We start from the raw sequence: 25004 nt of genomic DNA on the forward strand, positions 1-25004 counted from the left end.
AGCGTAAGGAGGCCTATGTGTGAAGCGTTCAGTGAATTCGAAAGTAAAATTTTATGTCCAGACTTGACAGAAAATCCTAGGAAGTTCTGGTCTTATGTTAAATCAGTAAGTGGCTCGAAACGTCATATCCAGACACTCTGGGATGATGATGGCATTGAAACAGAGGATGACACGCGTAAAGCTGAAATACTAAACACCTTTTTCCAAAGCTGTTTCACAGAGGAAGACCGTACTGCAGTTCCTTCTCTAAATCCTCGCACAAACGTAAAAATGGCTGACATCACAATAAGTGTCCAAGGAATAGAAAAGCAACTGGAATCACTCAAGAGAGGAAAGTCCACTGGACCTGACGGGATACCAATTCGATACTACACAGAGTACGCGAAAGGACTTGCCCCCATTCTAACAGCCGTGTACCGCAAGTCTCTAGACGAACGGAAGGTTCCAAAGATTGGAAAAGAGCACAGGTAGTCCCAGTCTACAAGAAGGGTCGTTTAGTAGATGCGCAAAACTATAGACCTATATCTCTGACGTCGATCTGTTGTAGAATTTTAGAACATGTTTTTTGCTTGCGTATCATGTCGTTTCTGGAAACCCAAAATCTACTCTGTAGGAATCAACATGGATTCCGGAAACAGCGATCATGTGAGACCCAACTCGCTTTATATGTTCATGAGACCCAGAAAATATTAAATACAGGCTCCGATGTAGATGCTATTTTCCTTGACTTCCGGAAGGCATTCAATGCAGTTCCGCACTGTCGCCTGATAAACAAAGTAAGAGCCTACGGAATATCAGACCATCTGTGTGGCTGGGTTGAAGAATTTTTAGCAAACAGAACACAGCATGTTGTTCTCAATGGAGAGACGTTAAAGTAACCTCTGGCATGCCACAGGGGAGTGTTATGGGGCCATTCCTTTTCACAATATATATAAATGACCTAGTAGATAGTGTTGGAAGTTCCATGCGGCTTTTCGCGGATAATGCTGTAGTATACAGAGAAGTTGCAGCATTAGAAAATTGTAGAGAAATGCAGGAAGATCTGCAGCGGATAGGAACTTGGTGCAGGGAGTGGCAACTGACCCTTAACATAGACAAATGTAATGTATTGCGAATACATAGAAAGAAGGATCCTTTATTGTATGATTATATGATAGCGGAACAAACACTGGTAGCAGTTACTTCTGTAAAATATATGGGAGTATGCATGCGGAATGATTTGAAGTGGAATGATAATATAAAATTAATTGTTGGTAAGGCGGGTATCAGGTTGAGATTCATTGGGAGAGTCCTTAGAAAATGTACTCCAACAACAAAGGAGGTGGCTTACAAAACACTTGTTCGACCTATACTTGAGTGTTGCTCATCAGTGTGGGATCCGTACCATGTCGGGTTGACGGAGGAGATAGACAAGATCCAACAGAGAGTGGCGCGTTTCGTCACAGGGTTATTTGGTAAGCGTGATGGCATTACGGAGATGTTTAGCAAACTCAAGTGGCAGACTCTGCTAGAGAGGCGCTCTGCATCGCGTTGTAGTTTGCTGTCCAGGTTTCGAGAGGGTGTGTTTCTGGATGAGGTATCGAATATATTGCTTCCCCCTACTTATACCTCCCGAGGAGATCACGAATGTAAAATTAGAGAGATTCGAGCGCCCACGGAGGTTCTCCGGCAGTCGTTCTTCCCGCGAACCATATGTGACTGGAACATCATCAAATGACAGTGGCATGTAAAATGCCCTCCACCACACACTGTTGGGTGGCTTGCGGAGTATAAATGTACATGTAGATGTATAGATTTAAGTGGGAAGTCGTTTCTGAAAGTATTTGTATGGAGTGTAGCCATGTATGGAAGTGAAACATGGACGATAAACAGTTTAGACAAGAAGAGAATAGTAGCTTTCGAAATGTGGTGCCACAGAAGAATGCTGAAGATTAGATGGGTAGATCACATAGCTAATGAGGAAGTATTGAATAGAATTGGAGAGAAGAGAAATTTGCGGTACAACTTGACTAGAAGAAGGGTTCGGTTGGTAGGGCATATTCTGAGGCATCAAGGGATCACCAATTTAGTATTGGAGGGCAGCATGGAGGGTAAAAATCGAAGAGGGAGACCAAGAGATGAATACACTTAACAGATTCAGAAGGATGTAGGTTGCAGTAGGTACTTGAAGATGAAGAAGCTTGCACAGGATAGAGTAGCATGGAGAGTTGCATCAAACCATTCTCTGGACTGAAGACCACAACAACAACAGGGGATATAGTGTACTGTACTTTAGTAAACGAAGGATACAATTTTAAAACATAAAGGATATACTTTATTAAATCCAAAAATACATTAATTTTCAAAGAAAACTTAATCCTTGAGTGCATACTGTACATAATTATACAGTTGTATCACTCACTATGAAACATGTCGCTAATTTTTAACTGTCACAATGATGATGCGCGAAGGTGACATACTTTGTCACGTAACCGCTTTAGAGACATTACATTGATACCGCATGTATTTGGTTGTTGCATATTGTACTCCAGGAAGACGTCGGCAGCTTCAGCACCAGCAATGTGAGAAATCTTCGTGCTCTCTCCTCCTGTGTCCCCTGTTTCATTACTTTCATCATTACTTTCTTGTACGCTTTTGATTATTTCTTCATATGTTAAAGTTTGATATTTATCACAGATTTCCTCATTCAGGCACTTAGTAACATCTTCATCATCAATTTCTTCTCCTCCTGGAAGGTTGTGGAACATGTCAGTGTACAAAGTAATTGATAATTACGAATTGACTGGCTCATCGCTATCACTCACTTCTGGATCCAACTCGGCATCAATGGATGGCCACAATTTTCTCCAGCTCTTCATTATCGTAGCACTCTCCACTTTATCCCATGGTTCGGTTGCTTGGAAAACAACATCACATATGTTAATTGCTTTCCACGCCTTCAGCATAGTCACGATAGAGTTGTTTTCACTTTCGTTCAGCAAGGAGACGAGAAGTGAATGTCGATAATGACGTTTAATTGATTCCTAAATTCCCTGGTCCATGGGTTGAATTAGGGCTGTCACATGGTGGGAGAAAGAGTGCTTGTATACCATCGGATTTTAGAGAAACATCTGAAGGGTGACTGGGAGGATTGTCAGTTATAAGGATAGCTTTCAGTGGAAGCTTTTTTCTTCTTTAGCTCTTTTCTCACTGCTGGTACAAACGTTTCATGGAACCACCTAAAGAATATTTGTCTGTCCATACACGCTTTCTTCTGACAAGGGAACATCCCCATCGCACCCCCCTCAGATTTAGTTATAAGTTGGCACAGTGGATAGCCCTTGAAAAACTGAACACAGATCAATCGAGAAAACAGGAAGAAGTTGTGTGGAACTATGAAAAAAATAAGCAAAACATACAAACTGAGAAGTCCATGCGCAAGACAGGCAACATCAAGAATAGTGTAATCTCGCGAGCGCCGTGGTCCCGTGGTTAGCATGAGCGACTGCAAAATGCGAAGTCCTTGGTTCCAGTCTTCCCTCTAGTGAAAAGTTTATTTTTTTATTTTCAGACAATTATTATCTGTCCGTCTGATGCGAGGTAACTGCGCCGTAGTGTGGGGACGCTACACCTAAACAAACATGTTTGGACAGAGCACAGGGAAAAGTGTGTGACTGTGAAACTGTTGCATTCATTTGTTGCAATTTATGTGACAAACTCATGTTTTCATCACTTTTTTGGGAGTGATTATCACATCCACCAGAAAACCTAAATTGGCCAATGTAGAAGAATCTTTTTACCCATTCGCCAAGTGTACAAGTTATGTGGGTCGACAACATATTCCTGTCATGTGACGCACATGCCGTCACCAGTGTCGTATAGAATATATCAGACATGTTTTCCTGTGGAGGAATCGGTTGACCTATGACCTTGCGATCAAATGTTTTTGGTTTCCATTGGAGAGGCACGTCCTTTCGTCTACTAATCGCACGGTTTTGCGGTGCGGTCGCAAAACACGGACACTAAACTTATTACAGTGAACAGAGACGTCAGTGAACTAACGGACAGATCATAACTTTGCGAAAATAAAGAAAGTAAACTTTTCTCTCGAGGGAAGACTTGAACAAAGGACCTCCCGTTCCGTAGCTGCTCACGCTAACCATGGGACCACGGCGCTCCTGAGCTTGCACTATCCTTGATGTTGCCTATCTTGCGCATGAACTACTCGGTTTGTATATTTTGCTTATATTTTCATAGTTCCACACAACTTCTTCCTGTTTTCTCGATTGATCTGTGTTCAGTTTTTCAAGGCCTATCCACTGTGCCAACTTATAACTAAATCTGAGGAGGGTGCGATGGGGAGGCTCCCTTGTGAGCGCAATACTGCACTGGTAGAGTACAGTCAGTATGTTGAAAACAACGTGGATGTTGGGATTTTCCAATCACCATAAGCGGTAGTTTATGACTCCCATTTGCATTACAACACGCCATTAATGTTACGTGCTGTTTCTGTTGCTTGTAACCACGAGCTTCCTTCTTGTTTTTGGCAGCTAATGTTTTTGAAGGAAGCGTCTTGTAAAACAGTCCTGTTTCATCAGCATTATACAAGGCATCAGCAGTGAAATCTTCTTCCTCTGTTATATTCCGTATATTATATTCCTTATCTTGCTTACAAACGCATCAGGATCCTTATCGTTAGCTGAGCGACTTTCCCTGGTGACTGTCAGCTACCGAGTACCATGTCGTTTTTCTTCCAGTTTGATAGCCAACCTTCGCTCTCTGCAAACAAGTTACTACTGCCAAGTTGTTTGTTAAATGCAGCTGCTTTTTCCTTTATAATCGGGCCACTGACTGGAATTCCTTTACTGCGTTGTTGCATGAACCATCTATAAACAGCTATGTCCAGTTTTTCATTCTCACTCTTTCGCATAACTTCCCGTTTTCCCAAGTCACTCTCCGTTTGTGTTGAGTATTGTCGAATACCATTTTCTTTCCTTTTTATGTCATAAATAGTTGCTCGTCCAACATTGAACTCAGCAGCAATGGTTTTCTGTGAAGAGCCTTGATTTAAGTTATCTAAAATTTCGAGTTTCTGCTTGAGGTCTAGCGTAACGTGTTACCGTTTAGAAGACATGATTCCGAACTGTAAAGAAACCTACAATTCCAAATACAGTATATAAAGCATTGTTTAACTAAGCAATGTTGCGAACGGTAATTCACTGTGCAAGTGTTTTCGGATGTGCGCCAGATTACTGAGAGGCCGGAATACTGAGGACCAGATTCGCGAGAATCTAGTGTATAAGCACCGCTCCTGTCAGCCTCGGTCGCACAGTACTAGGCCGGCTCTAGGAGAGCACTACTATTTCAATTATTAGTGATTCATATCCATTGCTTGTACGGACATAGTGTATAGAGAAGGACACGATTGTTCGCATGTTGCCCATCACTTGTGACACATTCTTTTAAATCCAAAGTTACGAATTGTCAATCTACGTTATTGTAATCCAGTAACAACAATTAATGTGATTTGCCTGAATTGTATAGCTATCCGAGAAGGCAACATTCTTTAGGCACCCTGTAAGAAACGAGTGGGCAGAACGCCACAAGGAGTCTGTGGGATCCTGAGGATGAGAAAGATCATAATCGGGATATATCTCGGAATCTACGGACTGAAATCGCAACTTCATTGAAACCACAGGTAGGCAAACTCTTTATCTGAAATTTTAGGCATAAATTATAAACTCAAAAAATAATTTGTTCAAGTGAAAATTGTGGTGCACTGTGTCTTACGTTCAAGTTATTGTAGTAGATCTTTCTCGGGTTGTGGTAGGTGAGCATTAGCTGTCTATGAATTATTGCTTACTGGCATTTTTATGCAAGCAGGGTGGCGATTCTGCTATTTTAGGTGGTTTGCAAATGTGGTGTGTGTTTCCACCTTTCAGTGCTTTAGGTGTGGAGAGCCTCTTATTCTAAAATGTATGTTTGTCTTTCACACATATGCTGAGATTAGATTAGTACTTGTTCCATAAATCATGAATACTACACTTCGTAATGATGTGGAACGTATCAGGCTAATAAAAGGTGTCTATACAAGATATTAAATTACACAAAATATTACATGACTCATCCGAGGCCTGTACTCCAGAGGAGCGGCCTGAATTAACTTCTTAGTGTAGCGAACTAAGTCTTAGTGGAAGGAGGTGTATACCTCTGGAAACAACAGCTTTAACCAAGTATCAGAAATGGAAGGTGCAATGAGAAAGTTTCCTCCCCGTGGTGGTAATACCACCGAAGCTGGGCATTCGGATCCGGGGGCCCAGCATCATTGCGCAACAGACCAGTCGGAGGGTCCTAGGATCCCTAACGCTAAACATAGGAACAGACATCAAACGTTCATAGGAACACTGAACGTGAACTCAATGCTGAGAACAGGTAAACAAAAAGAACTGACAAAACTAATGGATGAACACAAACTAAATGTTCTGGCTATACAAGAAACAAGATACCCAGATGAGGATACAGTACAGGCAGACCAGTACAGGATTTATAAAGGGAAACCAGCACAGATAGTAAAGAATACAAAAGGTCTTCGGGTATATGGCACAGCATTTGTGATACATAACTCATTCTCTACTAAGGTACTAGAATTTAAATCTAAATCACCAAGAATATCATTGATAACATTCAGAAATAAAAATAAAAAGTACACACTTATAAATGCCCATGCACCAATAAATAAAGACAACCAACAAAATCCAGAGAAAGTGCAGACATTTTGGGAGGAACTGGAAGAAACAATAGGGAAGATCCCTGAGCAACACACTACAATTCTGTTAGGAGACTTTAATGCACAAATTGGAAGAAACGAATTATCAAAAAGCACAGGGAGGTTTACAGCACACACTAAAACTAACATGAATGGCCAGAGATTAGTAGAGTTTTGTGAGAAATTCAAATTGAACATTATGACAACTAAATTCCAGAAGAATCCCAAAAAACAAACAACCTGGAAATCACCGAACAAATTACTTGGCGAGTTCCAGATTGATCACGTGACAATAAGTTATGATAATTCAAGGGACATTCAAGATGTACAGGTGGTGAAAGGGGCCAACTTTGATTCTGACCATTATCTGACCAAAATTAAGATGAAATTAACACCAGAAAGAAGTCACAAGAGTGACGAAACAAAAATAGCCAAATATAGAGTACAGGACTTAATGCTCAATCAGCAAGTCTTAGACGACTACAAGGAAAAGACAGATAAAATCAAAAGTCACAAATGGGAAGAAATTGCAACCTCAATACGAGACGCAGCAGAACAAACAATTTTACTAACCAAAAAGAAAAAGCATCCCTGGTGGAATGAGGTCTGTGAGAAAGCACTACAGAAAAGAGCCAGAACTTGGGAGAAATACAACTCAACCAAAAGGCCAACTGACTGGGAGCAGTTCAAAACGCAAAGACGTGAAACGACGAAAATCATTAAAAGTGAACGAAGGAAATATGACACACAACAAATACAGAAAATACAAGATGAATTTTCTAAGAACAATACACGCAATTTCTTTCAAACATTCAGAACTACAATAACAAGATATAAACCACCGACACCCTGCTTCAAAGATGAAAAAGGAAATCTGATCACCAGCGTGGAACAAAATTGCCAACACCTAGCGAACTACTTTGAAACGCTGCTAAGCTGCAAAAGACCTGATGAAACCTTGACATTTGAGAAGCCTAAGAATAAGCTACCAGACTCTGAACCACCTAATAAAGAAGAAATTAAAGAGATCTTGAAAGGATTGAAAAACAATAAAGCATCTGGTAAAGATTCGTTAGTCGCGGAACTACTGAAATACGCAGGAGAAAACTTAATAAATAATTTCGAGGCGCTGTTTGAAGAGATTTGGAATACAGAGAAGATTCCGGAGGAATGGAAGACAGCATTGATTCATCCGTTACATAAGAAGGGTGCCAAGACAAATGCAAATAACTACAGAGGTATCTCATTGTTATCAGTGGCCTATAAGATCCTATCCAAGGCACTACAAAACAGGATTGAAAATCAAGTAGAGAAAGAACTGGGTGAATATCAGGCTGGGTTTAGAAAAGGAAGATCATGCAGTGAACAGATATTCAGTCTACTCTCCATAATACAACTTCGCGCACGCACATCGAAAAATCTAGTAATTACATTCATAGACTTCAAAAAAGCATATGATTCTATTGATAGACCAACCCTGATTAACACATTAGAAGAATTTGGGATTGATGATAAAAGCAGAAGTCTAATCCAGGAAACCCTTACGGGAACAAAATCGCAAGTGAAGTTTTTGGGTAGATTGTCACAACCATTTGTAATTGGAACAGGTGTTAGACAAGGGGATGGGCTCTCCCCACTGTTGTTTAACATTGTCCTTGAAAAAGTGGTCAGGGAATGGAGAAAGAAGATGGCAGAAGCTGGAGTGAAAAATGGAATAACATTAGGAAGAAATAAAACAAAAATTGAATGTCTGGCATTTGCTGATGACATGGCAATATTGGCAGATGACATCGAAACAGCAAAGATTCAGATAGAAATGCTGCATGAGATCGCTGAGAAGACAGGTCTACAAATATCGTATGAAAAGACAGAACTGATGATACAGGACAAAACAGACCCAACACAGACATTGCAAACTAAATATGGAATAATTAAGAGAGTTCATAAATTTAAGTATCTAGGGGAATGGATTACACCGACAGGGTTACCAAATGTTTCACTACAGGAAAGAGCAATAAAGATGGAAACGGCATACCAGCTATGCCGAAATGTATACAAAAAAAGTCGATCTCCATCAATGCCAAGCTCAGGCACTACAATGCGGTAATAAAACCAGAAAGTTTGTATGCGATTGAATGCATCCCACTGAACAGAAAACGTCTGTTGGAGAAATTGGAAATAAAAGAGAGAAAAATACTGAGAAAGATCTTAGGACCTAAAAACGATGGACAAGATTATAAATTGCGATCCAATAAAGAGTTATACGAGAAAATTGAAAAACTGACAACATCCTTTAAAAAGAGAAGACTGAGTTTCTATGGGCATGTCAAAAGAATGGCACCAGAAAGAACGGCAAAGAAAATCCTGGAATACATGGAAAGCAGAAAGACACAAATTAACTGGCTGAAAGAAGTAAAAGAAGACATTGCAGAAATGAACATTATACCAGAGACAGTTTACAACAGAATGGAATATAGGAATGCCATCAACAAAATACAGGGATTCAAAGACCGAACGCAATCAAAGAAGATGGGAACAACCTGGTCGCAAGAACGTAAAGAAGCCCACTCAGAAAAAATGAAGAAGTACTGGGAAGAACGCAAGAAAAAGCACAAGAAATGACTGATGCTTAGCGTAGTCCAAAGTTGACTGTAACGAATAATAATAATAATAACATGACACTTAATTATTTTTTGTGGGGGGTGGGGAAATTACCCACTTACTACATCCAAAAATTCATCTAATGAGTAGAAGGAGTTACCATTCACAAATTCTTTTAATTTCCTTTTAAATGCTATATGGCTATCTGTCAGACTTTTGATGCTATTAGGTAAGCGACTAAAGACTTGTGGCAATTTCTGAGCCAAAGTTGGATTTAACCTCGAGTAGTGAAGATCATCCTTTCTGCTATTGTTGTAGCCATGTACACTGCTATTACTTTTGAATTCGTTCGGATTGTTAATAACAAATTTCATAAGTGAATATATATATTGTGAGGCTGCAGTGAAGATCCCTAGCTCTTTAAATAAGTGTCTGCAGGATGATCTTGGATGAGCTCTAGCAATTATTCTGATTACACGCTTTTGTGGAATGAACACTCTTTTACTCAATGATGAGTTACCCCAGAATATGATGCCATAAGAAAGCAGAGAATGAAAATAGGTACGGTAAGCTAATTTACTGAGATGTATATCGCCAAAATTTGCAATGACCCTAATAGCATAAGTAGCTGAACTCAAACATTTCAGCAGAAAAAAATTGTTCAAATGGCTCTGAGCACTATGGGACTTAACATCTGAGGTCATCAGTCCCCTAGAACTTAGAACTACTTAAACCTAACTAACCTAAGGACAATCACACACATCCATGCCTGAGGCAGGATTCGAACCTGCGACCATAGCGGTCGCGCGGTTCCAGACTGAAGTGCTTAGAACTGCCCGGCCACACAGGCCCGCCATTTCAGCAGATCTTCAGTGTGTTTTTTCCCGTTCAACCCCTCATCAATTCATACACCTAGAAATTTGGAGTTTTCTACCTTAGCTACCGATTTATGATCGAAGTCTATATTTATTAATGGTGTCATTCCATTTACTGTGTGGAACTGTATGTACTGTGTTTTGTCAAAGTTTAATGAGAGCCCATTTGCAGAGAACCACTTAATGATTTTCTGAAAAACATCGTTTACAATTTCACTATTTAAGTCTTGTCTGTCGGGTGTCATAGCTATACTTGTATCATTGGCAAAAAGTACAAGCTTTGCATCTTCGTGAATATAGAATGGCAATTCATGTACATATATATTAAGAACAGCAGAGGACCCAAGACTGAACCCTGCGGCACCCCATTCTTGATTGTTCCCCAGTTTGAGAAATCACCAGTTTTTTGCGCATTATGTGAACTGCGTATTTCAACTTTCTGCACTCTTCCAGTTAGGTATGATTTAAACCATTTGAGCGCTGTCCCATTCAAAAGTACTTGAGCTTATCTAGAATTATTCCATGATTTATACAATCTAAAGCCTTTGAAAGATCACAAGAAATCCCAACAGGTGACTTTCGGTTACTCAGAGCATTTAATATTTCATTGGTAAAAGTATATATAAAGCATTTCCCGTTGAAAAACCTTTCTGGAAACCAAACTGACATTTTGTTAAAACTTTATTTTTACAAAAGTGTGAAGCTACTGTACAATACATTACTTTTACAAGAATTTTGGATAAGACAGTCAGAAGAGAGATAGGGTGGTAGTTGTTGACATCAGATGTATCCCCTTTTTTATGCAGTGGTTTAACAATGGCATACTTCAGTCTATTTGGGAAAATACCCTGCTTCAGAGAGCTATTACATATGTGGCTAAGAATCCCACTTATCTCTGCTGGAAATGCCATCAATTCCATGTCAGCTTTTATTCTTGAGAGAGTTTATCATCTTCCTAATTTCAGAAGGAGAGGTGGGTGGAATTTCAATTGTATCAAATTGTGTTGGTGAGGCCTCTTCCACTAACTGCCTTGCTTCTTCTAATGAACATTTAGATTCTAGTTTCGCTGCAACATTTAAAAAATGATTATTGAAAATGTTTTCGACTTCCTGCTTGTTCTTTGTCAAATTTCCATTTGCTTTGATGGTAATGCCGTCATCCTATACTCTTCGTTGCCCTGTCTTCCTTGTAATAATATTCCAAATTGTTTTGATTTTGTTATCAGAGGTATTAATGTCAGAGATGATGCACATGCTTTTGGACTTTTTAATAACCTTTCTTAATGTGGCACAGTAGTTGCTATAACATTTGACTGTTTCTGGGTCATTACTCTTTCTTATTGTTAGATACAGTTTCCTTTTGTGGTTTCAAGATATTTTTATTCCTTTAGTAAGCCAAGGTTTTTGCATGGTTTCTTATAATTAGATTTAACTACTTTCTTGGGGAAACAGTTTTCAAATTCTTTTACAAATGTATCGTGAAATAAGTTGTATTTTAATTTAGCATCGGGTTCCTTGTACGCTTCATCCCAGCCTAAATGCTGAAGATTTTCCCTGACATTTCTAAGTGTTGAGTCATTAATTGAACACATAACTTTGGAGGATAGTTTTGAATTACTGAATGGAGCTATGTCACATAATGTGACACCATGATCACAAAGGCCATTCTCAATGGGACAAGAATTTATGTTTTTAAACTTATCTTGGTCTATAAAAGTGTTGTCTATCAATGTGCTGCTGTCCTTTACGACCCGAGTAGGAAAATCAATGACAGATGTCAAACTGAAAGTACCGAGCAAGACTTCCAGGTCATTATTCCTATTACACTCATTCAGTGAATCAACATTGAAGTCCCCACAAATAGTAATTTGCTTTCCACTATCTGACAGATAGCACAACAAGGCATCCAAGTTTTCAAGGAATAAATGAAAGTTTACTGAAGGGGACATATATACTGTTACAATTATAAAAGAGCCCTCCTTCAGTTTAAGTTGGCAAGAACATGATTCTATATGTTGCACAAAGAACCTATATCCTCTACCACCTGGCTAAGACATGCACTTGGCTTGAAAAAGTTTGTGACCTGGTACCTCTCACCTAATTTTTCCTGCAAAATCTGGCCCACACCTATTCCATGGCTGCTACCTACCAACAGAACTTTCCTCTTACTTTCTTACCTCTCTTACCTCTTAATCACAGTCATTGAAGATTAACTGACATACGTCTGTTTTTATTTGAATTTGTACAGAGTGTCTATATTCTTGCTTTTCACTGCCACAAAAAATCACCTCGAGTATGTAACAGGACGTTTCTCTCTTTGCAAAATTTATCTGGTTGTTCCAGTAACTGAGGAAAGACAGTATCCGCTACATGTTTTTTCGAGGCTGACATAGCTTATTGACGTGCATTCAACCATTTATTAACAGCAAAAACTGCAACGCAGCACTCGTATCCAGGCATAGATGTGTAGTGGCATCTATCCTGCCTAAGGAGATTACAATAGATTTTGAGCCCCTTGACGGGATAGATTTTAACGTACCTTACTCTCCTTCATCCCGCCGAAAACTGACGAAGGAGATCGGACAACTTGTGACGAAGCTGTCAGCCGATGTTATCGAGCAACCTCTGGCGACCTAAGGGCCTCCTTCTGTGCCACTTTGAACAGCCTTAGTTTTTGTGACTTGACATCTCGAAACTGACACACTAATTTAAATAAAATAACTATATTTTCATCTGTGTTATTATCATTACATTACAAATGTGCAGCATCTTGAAGCTACTGTATGTTGAGATAATGATGGTGGAATATTAATTTTGCTTTCTGAATGACCCTGCAATATCATTTTTGCCTTCTCTAGACAAATCCCGGCGCCCCCACAGTCGACACAGCCTGAGGATGTGGTGCCAATCCGTGGAGTCTCTGGAGAAGATGAAGAGTACCCCATGGGCAACCAGGAGCGTGGGATAGCCCTTATCTTGAACCATGAATTCTTTGAATTAGACTTCCTTAGTAACAGAGAGTGCACAGAGATCGACAGAAACGCATTGATGCGTGCATTCACAACACTCGGCTTCGAAGTACGATGTTGCAACGATCTGACATTTAGCCAAATTCGCCAACAACTCAGACGAGGTAAGTAAGTCTACATCTTCATCTTCTTCACATCTGCGTCTGCTCTCTGACAAAGCATGTCATGGTGGTGAGAGATTTGTATTATATTTAGAATGGATAAAAAGAGGCTAAGTTGATCATGCGGAGACGGATCCACACTATCTTGATGAATTCTGCCCTCCAAGCTGCCACCAAAACGGCATAATATAGATATTTTGCATTCTTTTGTGCATACCTACCCATAATTTGCAGGTAGTGGTCATCACCTGATGTTGAAGCTTCCTTTCAGATTAAAACAGTGTGCCGGACCGAGACTCGAACTCGAGACTTTTGCCTTTCGCAGGCTAGTGCTCTACCATTTGAGCTACCCAAGCACGACTCACGCCCCGTCCTCACAGCGAGTCTCGGTCTGGCACACAGTTTTAATCTACCAGGAAGTTTCATATCAGCGCACACTCTGCTGCAGAGTGAAAATCTCATTCTGGAAACATGCCCCAGGCTTCGGCTAAGCCATGTCTCCGTAATATCCTTTCTTTCAGGAGTGCTAGTTCGGCAAGGTTCGCAGGAGAGCTTCTGTAAAGTTTGGAAGGTAGGAGACGAGGTACTGCCAGAAGTAAAGCTGTGAGGAGGGGGCGTGAGTCGTGCTTGGGTAGCTCAGATGTTAGAGCACTTGGCCGCGAAAGGCGAAGGTCCCGAGTTCGAGTCTCGGTCCGGCACACAGTTTTAATCTGCAAGGATGTTTCATATCAGCGCACACTCCACTGCAGAGTGAAAATCTCATTCTGGAAACATCCCCCAGGCTTTGGTTAAGCCATGACTCCGCAATATCCTTTCTTTCAGGAGTGCTAGTACTGTAAGATTCGCAGGAGCTAGTACTGCAAGATTCGCAGGAGAGCTTCTGTAAAGTTTGGAAGGTAGGAGATGAGGTACTGGCGCAGAAGTAAGGCTAGGCGCAAATTGAGACGCGTATAGCGCGTGTGGCACGGCGCAGCGCGCATTTTTGTAATTTCACAGGTTCAAATAGGACTGCGCAAATTGCGATGCGGTGCGACTGGGACGCGACACGCGCCTGCGCCAGGTTGCGCGGCGTTGTGGTTGTGGCACAGTTTTTTGTGTCGTGCGTGTCTCGCTAGCACCGTGGGATATTTGAGGCGGGGAGCGGAAAAGTAGACCTGGCGATATGCTCACATCGGAACGGCGCATATGAGCAGTGGTAGTATTGCCCATATGATAAATTTTGCCTTACTGTGTACTAAATGTTACTGCCTTGGGGGAGTGTTTCGTTTTTCGCCATTTAAACGCTCCAGCTTTCTTCGTTAGTACATTATGCTTTTCTGTTATTCATATCTGTATAGTTTGGTTTTGTTTTGTTTTTCTTCTGTCAATAAAAATGCATAATTCAATAACTGATGAGCCATTGGCCGCTGGAATTGTATCATATGCCTCCGCTATGTTTTCAGATTGCAAGAAGGGGCAGAGGGTAGTGAATAAGGAAGCAAGGAATATTATAAAATCATGTGATTAAGAAGCAAGGCAGGAAAGCAAAACAAAGTTACCTTCTCGCTGCCTAGTATGCTGGCGTATCTGCACGATCTGTTACAAAAATTTAGAAAGGAATAATCTCCACACGTGAGATCTCTTTGTGCTCCTAGTACAAAGCGTGTAAGATCTGAAGTATAGACGTCTCACTGTGATTACTTGGATATGTATGTAATAATGTAATACGACACACTGTACTACATGCATGTGAACATCACATTTCCATTGCAAGCTAGAAACAGTCGAAAAGCAGTCACAAATAACAATGTTTTAATTGGTTCGCCATGATGGGAAAAAACATTTCAGTTGTTGCATGCACATTATCAGCATTAATAAAATTAATTATACAACAGCCTACACAAATGAAGAAAATGGTCGGTATTATTACGAAAGTAGGAATATCCTAAAAGAGTGTTATGATTTAATTTGTTGAAATGTACTGCTGACAAAGGCAGATCTACTTTCATGACAATGTTTTTCGAACTCCAACTCACAAGGCACACATCGCTAGCTTGTGCATTCCTGGCGCGTGCATTATCCTCTGCTGCTGACAATACACTGACCATTGTGTTGTGCGACAGATCAATTGTTCATTTTTCTTAATAACAACTATTTAATTTGCGATCACACACTGTCAGTTTGGCAACCCGTAGGTGAGTAAGTAGTATTTGGCATGTTCTTATCATTCCGCCTGAAGGAACGCTCGTCATTATTTTAATACTGCTCAGTTCAAGAGAATGAAGAAAATACACTCCTGGAAATTGAAATAAGAACACCGTGAATTCATTGTCCCAGGAAGGGGAAACTTTATTGACACATTCCTGGGGTCAGATACATCACATGATCACACTGACAGAACCACAGGCACATAGACACAGGCAACAGAGCATGCACAATGTCGGCACTAGTACAGTGTATATCCACCTTTCGCAGCAATGCAGGCTGCTATTCTCCCATGGAGACGATCGTAGAGATGCTGGATGTAGTCCTGTGGAACGGCTTGCCATGCCATTTACACCTGGCGCCTCAGTTGGACCAGCGTTCGTGCTGGACGTGCAGACCGCGTGAGACGACGCTTCATCCAGTCCCAAACATGCTCAATAGGGGACAGATCCGGAGATCTTGCTGGCCAGGGTAGTTGACTTACATCTTCTAGAGCACGTTGGGTGGCACGGGATACATGCGGACGTGCATTGTCCTGTTGGAACAGCAAGTTCCCTTGCCGGTCTAGGAATGGTAGAACGATGGGTTCGATGACGGTTTGGATGTACCGTGCACTATTCAGTGTCCCCTCGACGATCACCAGTGGTGTACGGCCAGTGTAGGAGATCGCTCCCCACACCATGATGCCGGGTGTTGGCCCTGTGTGCCTCGGTCGTATGCAGTCCTGATTGTGGCGCTCACCTGCACGGCGCCAAACATGCATACGACCATCATTGGCACCAAGGCAGAAGCGACTCTCATCGCTGAAGACAACACGTCTCCATTCATCCCTCCATTCACGCCTGTCGCGACACCACTGGGGGCGGGCTGCACGATGTTGGGGCGTGAGCGGAAGACGGCCTAACAGTGTGCGGGACCGTAGCCCAGCTTCATGGAGACGGTTGCGAATGGTCCTCACCGATACCCCAGGAGCAACAGTGTCCCTAATTTGCTGGGAAGTGGCGGTGCGGTCCCCTACGGCACAGCGTAGGATCCTACGGTCTTGGCGTGCATCCGTGCGTCGCTGCGGTCCGGTTCCAGGTCGACGGGCACGTGCACCTTCCGCTGACCACTGGCGGCAACATCGATGTACTGTGGAGACCTCACGCCCCACGTGTTGAGCAATTCGGCGGTACGTCCACCCGACCTCCCGCATGCCCACTATACGCCCTCGCTCAAAGTCCGTCAACTGCACATACGGTTCACATCCACGCTGTCGCGGCATGCTACCAGTGTTAAAGACTGCGATGGAGCTCTGTATGCCACGGCAAACTGGCTGACACTGACGGCGGCGGTGCACAAATGCTGCGCAGCTAGCGCTATTCGACGGCCAACACCGCGGTTCCTGGTGTGTCCGCTGTGCCGTGCATGTGATCATTGCTTGTACAGCCCTCTCGCAGTGTCCGGAGCAAGTATGGTGGGTCTGACACACCGGTGTCAATGTGTTCTTTTTTCCATTTCCAGGAGTGTACGTTGTTAAGTTTCCATTCCAGTCGCTCAGTGTTAAAAATACAATGGGTTACGGGGATTCCACCAAAATTCCAACAGAATTGGCAATTTATTTTTGTGTGAGTTGTTGACCTTTTCTCATTCGAAGAAGCATCACCGTTTGTGAGTAACAGCCACCTTTCTCTTGGTGACTGGTTTAATTGTACTCGCTTTGTCACAGTGTAATTTGCCAAACTCATCTCACAGCAGCTGTTTAGACAGAATTCCGAAATGGAGTGCCTCATTAAACAAGTAATTGGTAATCACAGAGCTCAATAGCTTATGAAAAACCTCATAGTGTCGGTTTGCAGTAACATAAAAGACAAATTTCATGTTTTTTTCATACTAGGAATCTCGTTTAGCTAGCTGTTGGTAACTCTTAAAAAATTCCAGTCACTGGAGTGAAATAAATAAAAAGGGAAGTATAAGTACTGATATATCGGCATAGATACGAAAGTTCCTTGTGTTTAAGAATTGGCAAAACACACTCCTCAGCCGGCCGGAGTGGCCGAGCGGTTCTAGGCGCTACAGTCTCGAACCGCGCGATCGCTACGGTCGCAGGTTCAAATCTTGCCTCGGGCATGGATGTGTGTGATGTCCTTCGGTTAGTTAGGTTTAAGTAGTTCTAAGTTTTAGGGGACTGATGACCTCAGAAGTTAAGTCCCATAGTGCTCAGAGCCATTTGAACCAATTTTTGAACACTCTACTCCTTGTGTGCTATCATATGCCAAACTTTCGTTTCGATGTCTCGAGCGGTTTAGGAGATATGAGAGATGTTGCGAGTATTTCATTCTCGCAGGCATGAGATCAGAAGTGAGCGCGCTACATAGGATCCATTTTTTCGAGATCGGAGGCAGATAGAGACCTCCTCCAAAGCCTAAACAAAAATTCAACATGTTAGCTAAATTTCATACACAGCAACATACAGTCTAATACGCACCTAGCGCTGAATCATAGTGACCCCTAATTCTCGTTGCAAACTTTTTGAGTTTTGCATAGTGTCTTACTAAAATGTGTACATCACAATAAGAATGGTCATCAGCGAGATGATGGGCACTTCGCCACGAAGCTGACACATATCGCTGCAAGTAAGGCAAAAATCAAATATTTTCAGTGAATAGTTTCTGTAAAATGGTTTGACAAGGATAACAGGTTGCGCGCGCTTTGGTTCTGTCAGCGCTGAGCGTCGCCAGTCGGTGCGTGCGAAGTATGTGTACACGTTGCAATATGCGCTGGACCCGCGGGACTCGTGTGGCACGTGTGTGTCACGCTGTAGTGTCGTGTCACGTCACACATGCTATACGCGTCTCAATTTGTGCCTAGCCTAAAGCTATAAGGACGGGGCGTGAGTCGTGCTTGGATAGCTCAGATGTTAGAGCACTTGCCCGTGAAAAGCATAGGGCCCGAGTTCGAGTCTCGGTCCTGCACACAGTTTTAATCTGCCAGGAAGTTTCATATCAGCGCACACTCCACTACAGAGTGAAAATCTCATTCTGGAAACATCCTCCAGGCTGTGGCTAAGTCACATTTACATATTTTACGCCCACACTGGAGCACTTTATTCAATCCATATACAATTAAGTCTTAATACTAGTTGTAGATTTGGCTTTCCTCTTCTGCTCCCAAAATGTCTTCATCCTTTTCGACCTGGCTGCCCTTTCTTCATCAGCTATGATGTATTTTTTGCGTTTAAATGTCTTTAGTTTAAATCTCTTGTCACTGTGTTTCAGGATCTTCTTCTCTTCTCTGCCTTCAGTTTGTGTCATTGTCAAGCCTAACTCGTCTAAATCATCTTGAACTTCTTTGAACCAGTTGTTCTTGGTCTTACTTTTCCAAAAGTAGCTGAACAGTTGTTTCAGTAGCCTGGTTTCTGGTAGTCTGGAAATGTGGCAGAAAAAAGCAACCCTCCTTTTCCGAATTGTGTCAGTTATTGACCCAGTTTCTTGGTATACAATTTCATTAGGTAATAGTCGCCATGTCCCTCTACTTGGTATTTTTTGTTTATAATTGTTCTAAGGATTCTTCTGAATGCCTTCTGTAGTTTGTCTGTGATTATTTCGTGTCCCTCTCGAACAGTGTTTCACTAGCACAGGTTGCTTCAGGTTTAATAGCATAGTGATAGTGTCTGAGTTTTGCATTTATCGAGAGATATTTCTTTTTGTACGTTGACCTGGTGATGCGCTGCGCTTGTTTCAGTTCAGTTGTTCTGCTTTCTACTGACATTTTCTCGTTTGAATTCCAACTTATAACCTCCAAAAGATATTTGAATTTCTTTACAATTTTAATTTGTTTGTTAGATTTCAGTGTAAGGGCTGGTGTTTCAACCTTGAAGAATGGCATCATTTCTGTCTTTTGAAACGAGATTCCTAGTCTGACTTCTGCTGCTATTTTTTCGAGTTCTTCAATTTGGTGTTTAGGCTCTTCCATGCTATTTGCGAGCAGTGCTAGATCATCAGCAAAGGCCAGGAATTTGAGTTTGATATTTCTGACAATCTTGATGTTTGGTTGGCTTTCTTCTTCCACTCTCGCATGACTTTCTCCAATGCGCAGTTACATAGTATTGGTGAGAGACCATCCCCCTGTCGGAGTCCTGTCCGGATTTCAAATGATTCAGATAGTCCACCTGAATTTAACTTTTGATTTAGTATTCTTAAGAGTGAGTCCAATAAGATTAACGAGTTTCAGGTACAATCCAAATTCCACGAGGATTTTAAGTAATGACTCACGATGGATACTGTCATATCCTTTCCACTTAAGGCTGATAATTTGATCTGGACAGCTTCTTCCAGGACGAAATCCTCCTTGATATTCTCCAAGTTCTTGGTCTAGTTGATTCTGAATTCTTGTAAAGATAATTGTAGACAAGATCTTACATGTGACATCAAGCAGTGAAATACCCTGATAGTTGTTTGGATCCAATCTATCGCCGTTTTTGTGTATTGGGTGGATTATAGCTCTATTCCACTCTTCTGGCATTTTCTAAGGATTCCAGAGGTCTACTATGTGTTTACGGAGGTTCCGAAGTGTTTGTTTATTTGTGTTCTTCCACAGCTGTGCGACCAGTTGATTCTCCCCTGCTGCTTTGTAGTTCTTGAGCCACCTAGTTGCTTCGATCGATTCACTGAGATCTGGTGGTGTAATCTTCTCTGGATGTGTTTTGTTTTCTTGATGTGGTTCGAAATCTAGGCATTCCTTTGGTTCCTTGGCATTTATTAATTCTTTGAAGTGATCAGCTAGAATGTTGGCATTGTCTTGATTATTGTGCGCTAGTTTCCCTTTTTCATTTTTCATCATGAGTGTGGTTGGAGTACACTTTGATCGATATTATCTGACTGTCCTATAATAGTCCCTTGTTTTATGTTGTTTGAATAATTCCTCTACGAAGTTTAGGATTTCTTCCTTGATGGTCTCTTTTGATTCTTCTGATTTTCATGGCTGTTTGTCTTCTGGCAATGGTTAGCTCTTCTCGATATTTTTCAGTTGTCTTTTGCTGGTCATTCAGCCATGCTTTGTGCCTTTTCTGTATTGCTTCTGCTTTTAGTACTACTATTAGTATAAATAAGTGCTATCTCTGTATATATGTATGTAACAAGTGTCTGTGTACTTGATATAAATTTTTAAGGAAATGTCCATGATAATGGTGAATCCAGGGCTCTGAGTGCCTTTCTGGCTTGCATGGTCCTCTAGTTCGATCACTTGTGTAGGTCAACTGCTTCCTACTTGATGCTGTATTCGGCCACGGTGCACCCATTTCTGCTAATATCGTCGAATGGTGGCATCGCACCTATTAAAATGTCGAGTGATTCGGCGATTACTACAGGTGGCTTCTTCAACTATATGAGATCTGTTCAAAAAACTCCAGAACATTAGTAATTTCACGCTAATGGCGTGTTGAAGTGAAATATACTTGGCATCCTTGCTTACGCCTGTGTTTAATGAGTAGCTGGCGGCAGTTTCATTGTTGTACGTCTGTTAGTTATTGTCAGTGTGTAAGCTCCTTCTTCCCAATCGGCCTACTGGATTGCAATATAACTGACCGTGACCGCATATGACTAATGAAATTGTACAGTGAGTAAGACTATCGTTACCAAAGGAAAATAATCCCGGTTAGTTGGAGGGAAGTGTACAGTAGGCTCTTCTGAAGGAATTTTGAAACAAGTGGAATGTAATGCAATTGCTCACGAACCGCACAGGGGGAAAAAGGGTACCACGTAATGAATCTCCAGAATCTTAAGAAAGATAATGGCAAAAGTATTGAAGCAAATAATCATTGGCGTGGCAACAGAAGGCTGTCACGCTCTTCCACAGCACAACAATTCACAAGAAAATAAATGAATCAGAAAGCACTCAGTTTGCAGTTACTTATTCTGAAATACTAAATTTTGAAGGTAAAGTTAAATGGAGTTACTGGTTAAATAAATGAATGGCTTAACTTAAACTTTGCGGTGTAATAAATTACTTTTGGTAACCTCAGTGAGACGTAATGCAAAATTTAGAAGAAGCCAAGCAATTTACTTTGGAGTATTGAAAGATTAAAGTGAATTTATTTTAAGCAAACAGACAACTGATTTTATTTTTAATATAACAACAATAAGATACATACCAAGTCAGCAGAAGTCACTCGCTAAGCTAAATACAAAATAAATGAAAGTGCGCACTCTTAATTTGTGCGGTATCTTTAGTTATTAGCTTTGCTACTGAAATTTTACGTTACTTTAAGCAAATGAAGTTAATACTAAAATTTGCAAATTAGTTTAGCCTTTGTTATGCAATACAACCCCCCACCCCACCCCACCCCCACCCCCATGAACCATATACCTTGCCGTTGGTGGGGAGGCTTGCGTGCCTCAACGATATAGATAGCCGTACCGTAGGTGCTACCACAACAGAGGGGTATCTGTTGAGAGGCCAGACAAACGTGTGGTTCCTGAAGAGGGGCAGCAGCCTTTTCAGTAGTTGCAAGGGCAGCAATCTGGATGATTGACTGATCTGGCCTTGTAACACTAACCAAAATGGCCTTGCTGTTCTGGTACTGCGAACGGCTGAAAGCAAGGGGAAACTACAGCCGTAATTTTTCCCAAGGGCATGCAGCTTTACTGTATGATTAAATGATGATGGTGTCCTCTTGGGTAAAATATTCCAGAGGTAAAATAGTCCCCCATTCGGATCTCTGGGCGGGGACTACTCAAGAGGACGTTGTTATCAGGAGAAAGAAAACTGGCGTTCTACGGATCGGAGCGTGGAATGTCAGATCCCTTAATCGGGCAGGTAGGTTAGAAAATTAAAAAAGGGAAATGGATAGGTTAAAGTTAGATATAGTGGGAATTAGTGAAGTTCGGTGGCAGGAGGAACAAGACTTCTGGTCAGGTGACTACAGGGTTATAAATACAAAATCAAATAGGGGTAATGCAGGGGTAGGTTTAATAATGAATAAAAAAATAGGTGTACGGGTAAGCTACTACAAACAGCATAGTGAATGCATTATTGTGGCCAATACAGACACGAAGCCCACGCCTACTACAGTAGTACAAGTTTATATGCCAACTAGCTCTGCAGATGACGAAGAAATTGATGAAATGTATGATGAGATAAAAGAAATTATTCAGGTGGTGAAGGGAGATGAAAATTTAATAGTCATGGGTGACTGGAATTCATCAGTAGGAAAAGGGAGAGAAGGAAATATAGTAGGTGAATATGGATTGGGGCTAAGAAATGAAAGAGGAAGCCGCCTGGTAGAATTTTGCACAGAGCATAACTTAATCATAGCTAATACTTGGTTTAAGAATCATGAAAGAAGGTTTTATACGTGGAAGGACCCTAGAGATACTAAAAGGTATCAGATAGATTATATAATGGTAAGACAGAGATTTAGGAACCAGGTTTTAAATTGTAAGACATTTCCAGGGGCAGATGTGGACTCTGACCACAATCTATTGGTTATGAACTGTAGATTAAAACTGAAGAAACTGCAAAAAGTTGGGAATTTAAGGAGATGGGACCTGGATAAACTGACTAAACCAGAGGTTGTACAGAGTTTCAGGGAGAGCATAAGGGAACAATTGACAAGAATGGGGGAAAGAAAAAGAGTAGAAGAAGAATGGGTAGCTTTGAGGGATGAAGTAGTGAAGGCAGCAGAGGATCAAGTAGGTAAAAAGACGAGGGCTAATAGAAATCCTTGGGTAACAGAAGAGATACTGAATTTAATTGATGAAAGGAGAAAATACAAAAATGGAGCAAGTGAAGCAGGAAAAAAGGAATACAAACGTCTAAAAAATGAGATCGACAGGAAGTGCAAAATGGCTAAGCAGGGATGGCTAGAGGACAAATGTAAGGATGTAGAGGCTTATCTCACAAGGGGTAAGATAGATACTGCCTACAGGAAAATTAGAGAGACCTTTGGAGAAAGGAGAACCACTTGCATGAATATCTAGAGCTTTGATGGAAACCCAGTTCTAAGCAAAGAAGGGGAAGCAGAAAGGTGGAAGGAGTATATAGAGGGCCTATTCAAGGGCGATGTACTTGAGGACAATATTATGGAAATGGAAGAGGATGTAGATGAAAATGAAATGGGAGATACGATATTGCGTGAAGAGTTTGACAGAGCACTGAAAGACCTGAGTCGAAACAAGGCCCCCGGAGTAGACAACATTCCATTAGAACTACTGACAACCTTGGGAGAGCCAGTCCTGACAAAACTCTACCATCTGGTGAGCAAGATGTATCAAACAGGCGAAATACCCTCAGACTTCAAGAAGAATATAATAATTCCAATCCCAAAGAAACCAGGTATTGACAGATGTGAAAATTACCGAACTATCAGTTTAATAAGTCACAGCTGCAAAATACTAACGCGAATTCTTTACAAACAAATTGTAAAACTGATAGAAGCCGACCTCGGGGAAGATCACTTTGGATTCCGTAGAAATGTTGCAACACGTGAGGCAATAATGACCCTACGACTTATCTTAGAAGAAAGATTAAGGAAAGGCAAACCTACGTTTCTAGCATTTGTAGACTTAGAGAAAGCTTTTGACAATGTTGATTGGAATACTCTCTTTCAAATTCTAAAGATGTCAAGGGTAAAATACAGAGAGCGAAAGGCTATTTACAATTTGTACAGAAACCAGATGGCAGTTATAAGAGTCGAGGGGTATGAAAGGGAAGCAGTGGTTGGGAAGGGAGTGAGACAGGGTTGTAGCCTATCCCCGATGTTATTCAATCTGTATATTGAGCAAGCAATAAAGGAAACAAAAGAAAAGTTCGGAGTAGGTATTAAAATCCATGGAGAAGAAATAAAAACTTTGAGGTTTGCTGATGACATTGTAATTCTGTCAGAGACAGCAAAGGACTTGGAAGAGCAGTTGAATGGAATGGACAGTGTCTTGAAAGGAGGGTATAAGATGAACATCAACAAAAGCAAAACGAGGATAATGGAATGTAGTCGAATTAAATCGGGTGATGCTGAGGGAATTAGATTAGGAAATGAGACACTTAAAGTAGTAAAGGAGTTTTGCTATTTGGGGAGCAAAATAACTGATGGTCAAAGTAGAGAGGATATAAAATGGAGACTGGCAATGGCAAAGAAAGTGTTTCTGAAGAAGAAAACTTCGTTAACATCGAGTATAGATTTAAATGTCACGAAGTCGTTTCTGAAAGTATTTGTATGGAGCGTAGCCATGTATGGAAGTGAAACGTGGATGATAAATAGCTTAGACAAGAAGAGAATAGAAGCTTTCGAAATGTGGTGCTACAGAAGAATGCTGAAGATTAGATGGGTTGATCACATAACTAATGAGGAGGTATTGAATAGAATTGGGGAGAAGAGGAGCTTGTGGCACAACTTGACTAGAAGAAGGGATCGGTTGGTAGGACATGTTCTGAGACATCGAGGGATCACCAATTTAGTATTGGAGGGCAGCGTGTAGGGTAAAAATCGTAGAGG

The 25004-nt window shown here is 41.2% G+C and overlaps 1 protein-coding gene across 2 annotated transcripts in view; it reads left to right on the forward strand.

The window, feature by feature from the left end:
- The window catches only part of LOC124798390 (caspase-7-like), a 218376-nt gene that overhangs the window by 48346 nt on the left and 145026 nt on the right, over positions 1–25004 (forward strand). For both annotated transcript variants that reach the window (XM_047261769.1, XM_047261780.1), the window contains exon 3: positions 13080–13354. In XM_047261769.1, coding sequence (XP_047117725.1) covers positions 13080–13354 — 275 coding nt within the window. The remainder of the gene's footprint in view (positions 1–13079; positions 13355–25004) is intronic.

Source organism: Schistocerca piceifrons, chromosome 1 (assembly GCF_021461385.2).
Source record: "Schistocerca piceifrons isolate TAMUIC-IGC-003096 chromosome 1, iqSchPice1.1, whole genome shotgun sequence".
Lineage (NCBI taxonomy): Eukaryota > Metazoa > Arthropoda > Insecta > Orthoptera > Acrididae > Schistocerca > Schistocerca piceifrons.